The sequence below is a fragment of the Cariama cristata genome, unplaced genomic scaffold (assembly GCF_000690535.1).
Source record: "Cariama cristata isolate BGI_N322 unplaced genomic scaffold, ASM69053v1 Scaffold42445, whole genome shotgun sequence".
Lineage (NCBI taxonomy): Eukaryota > Metazoa > Chordata > Aves > Cariamiformes > Cariamidae > Cariama > Cariama cristata.
The window spans coordinates 1-1,979 of NW_009617693.1; the positions used below are offsets into that span (position 1 = coordinate 1).

Below are 1,979 nucleotides of genomic sequence, written 5' to 3' on the forward strand. Positions count from 1 at the left end.
CCCCAAATCCCCGTCTCCATGTCCCCAGCGTCCCCAAGTCTGTCCTCTCGTGTCCCCACCCCACCAAGTCCCCTTCTCACATCTTCCACCCCCGTGTCCCTGTCCCCCAAAACTCCCTCTCCCCACTGTGCCCACCCCACCACATCCATGTCCCCTTCTGTGTCCCCCACCTCTCCTCTTCATCGTCCTCATCCCCCATGGCGTCATCGATGGCGTCATTCATCAGCTCCTCTTTCATGTCCATAATCTCCGCCTGCTTTTCAAACTCCATCATGATCTTCTGGATCTGCGGCAACTTCAGCTGAGGGGACACAGGAACAGGACACGTGCGTGGCACACAAGGACACAGGGTTGTCCCCATGGCCGTGTTGGGCAGTTCATGGTGGCTACATGTCCCCATGGCAATCTCGGGTGGTTTGTGGTGCCTATGGTCTCGGGGACATCCCCTGAGGGGCAGCTCATGGTTGTCACAATCTGACGGACAACTTCAGGGCCACACCAAGCAGCTTCTGGTGGCCATGGCCACAGGGATGTCCCCCTGAAGCAGCTGGTGGTAGCCATGATCTTGGGGACATCTTCATGGGCAGCCCAGGGCAACCTGTGGTGGCCACAGCCTTCGGGGAGTCTCCCCTGCGGCAGTTTGTGGTGACCACAGTCCTTGGGATGTCCTCACGGCCACCTCAGGACAGCTCATGGTGGTCACAGCCTTGGGGAGGGACATCCCCATGGGCACCCACCTGCCGGTTCATGGTGGCCATGGCCTTGGTGACACCCTTCATGGCCTGGGCCATGGAGTTGTTAGACTTCAGGGTCTGGATCTTGAGGGACACGGCCTGGACGTTGGCTCTCATGGTGATGAACTTCTTCACATAGCGCCGCGTCCGCACCAAGTCCTTCGCCATAATCTTCACCGCGTCCTGAAGGTCCGGTGTGTGGGGGGAACATCGAGCGGCCATGAGGTCCCCCAGGAGACCTAGGGGATCTCCAGGGACCCCTCTGTGTCCCTCAGGGCCCACCACGGTACCCGTGTCCCCCATATCCATGTCCCACCATGTCCCACCACATCCCTGTGTCCCACCACATCCCTATGTCCCCCTTATCCATGTCCCACCATGTTCCTGTGTTCCCCATAGCCATGTCCCACCATGTCCCTGTGTCCCACCACATCCCCGTGTCCCCCATATCCATGTCCCGCCATGTCCCCATGTTCCCCATATCCCACCATGTCCCCAGGCAAGTGCCTTGGACCGCTCTGCATCCCCTCGTCCCCTCCGTGTCTCCTGGTCTCCTCTGTATTGTCCCATCCCTACTGCAGTCTCCTGGTGCCCTCTGTGTCCCCTCTGTGTCCCCTGGTGGTGTCCCCTCACCATCTGGCCCTGCTTGGCCATCTTCTTGATGTCAACGATGATCTTCTTCTCCTGCGCCTCGAGCTTCTGGCGCTCGCGGTCAAGCTCCCGCATGGCACGGGCCAGCGCCCGCTGGTTCTGCCGCAGCAGCTCCTCCGGCGTCTTCCGGCGCCCGAACAGGAGGTCCATGGTGGCAGTGGCACCTGGGGACACAGATGGGGGGACATGGACATCAAGGACATGGATGGGGCGCAGATAGGAGAGCACGGACATGGGGGATGCAGGTGCATGGTGGGACATGGATACGGAGGACACAGGGATGTGGTGGGACACGGATATGGGTGACACGAGGACATGGTGGGACACAGGCACCTGGTGGGACATGGGGACATGGTGGGACATGGATATGGGGGACGTAGTGGGACACAGATATGGTAGACACAGGGACATGGTCATGGTGGGACATGGATGTGGGGCACACAGGGACATGATGGGACACAGGGATGCGGTGGGACATGGATATGGGGGACACAAACGGGGTGACATGGATGTGGGGGATGTGGACATTATGGGGACCCAGATATGGGGGACATGCGCATGGAAAGGATATGGAAGGGGGACACGAACATGGGT

The 1,979-nt window shown here is 60.1% G+C and overlaps 1 protein-coding gene across 1 annotated transcript; it reads right to left on the reverse strand.

Annotated features, from left to right (window-relative positions):
* Positions 1 to 170: 170 nt before the first annotated feature.
* Positions 171 to 1,535, reverse strand: CHMP2A (charged multivesicular body protein 2A; the record flags this gene model as incomplete). Its single annotated transcript, XM_009700610.1, has 3 exons — positions 1,368 to 1,535; positions 738 to 917; positions 171 to 301 (listed from the first exon to the last, which is right to left on the reverse strand). Coding segments are annotated over exons 1-3 (479 nt in total), but the record flags the coding sequence as incomplete, so codon positions are not given.
* Positions 1,536 to 1,979: the final 444 nt, after the last annotated feature.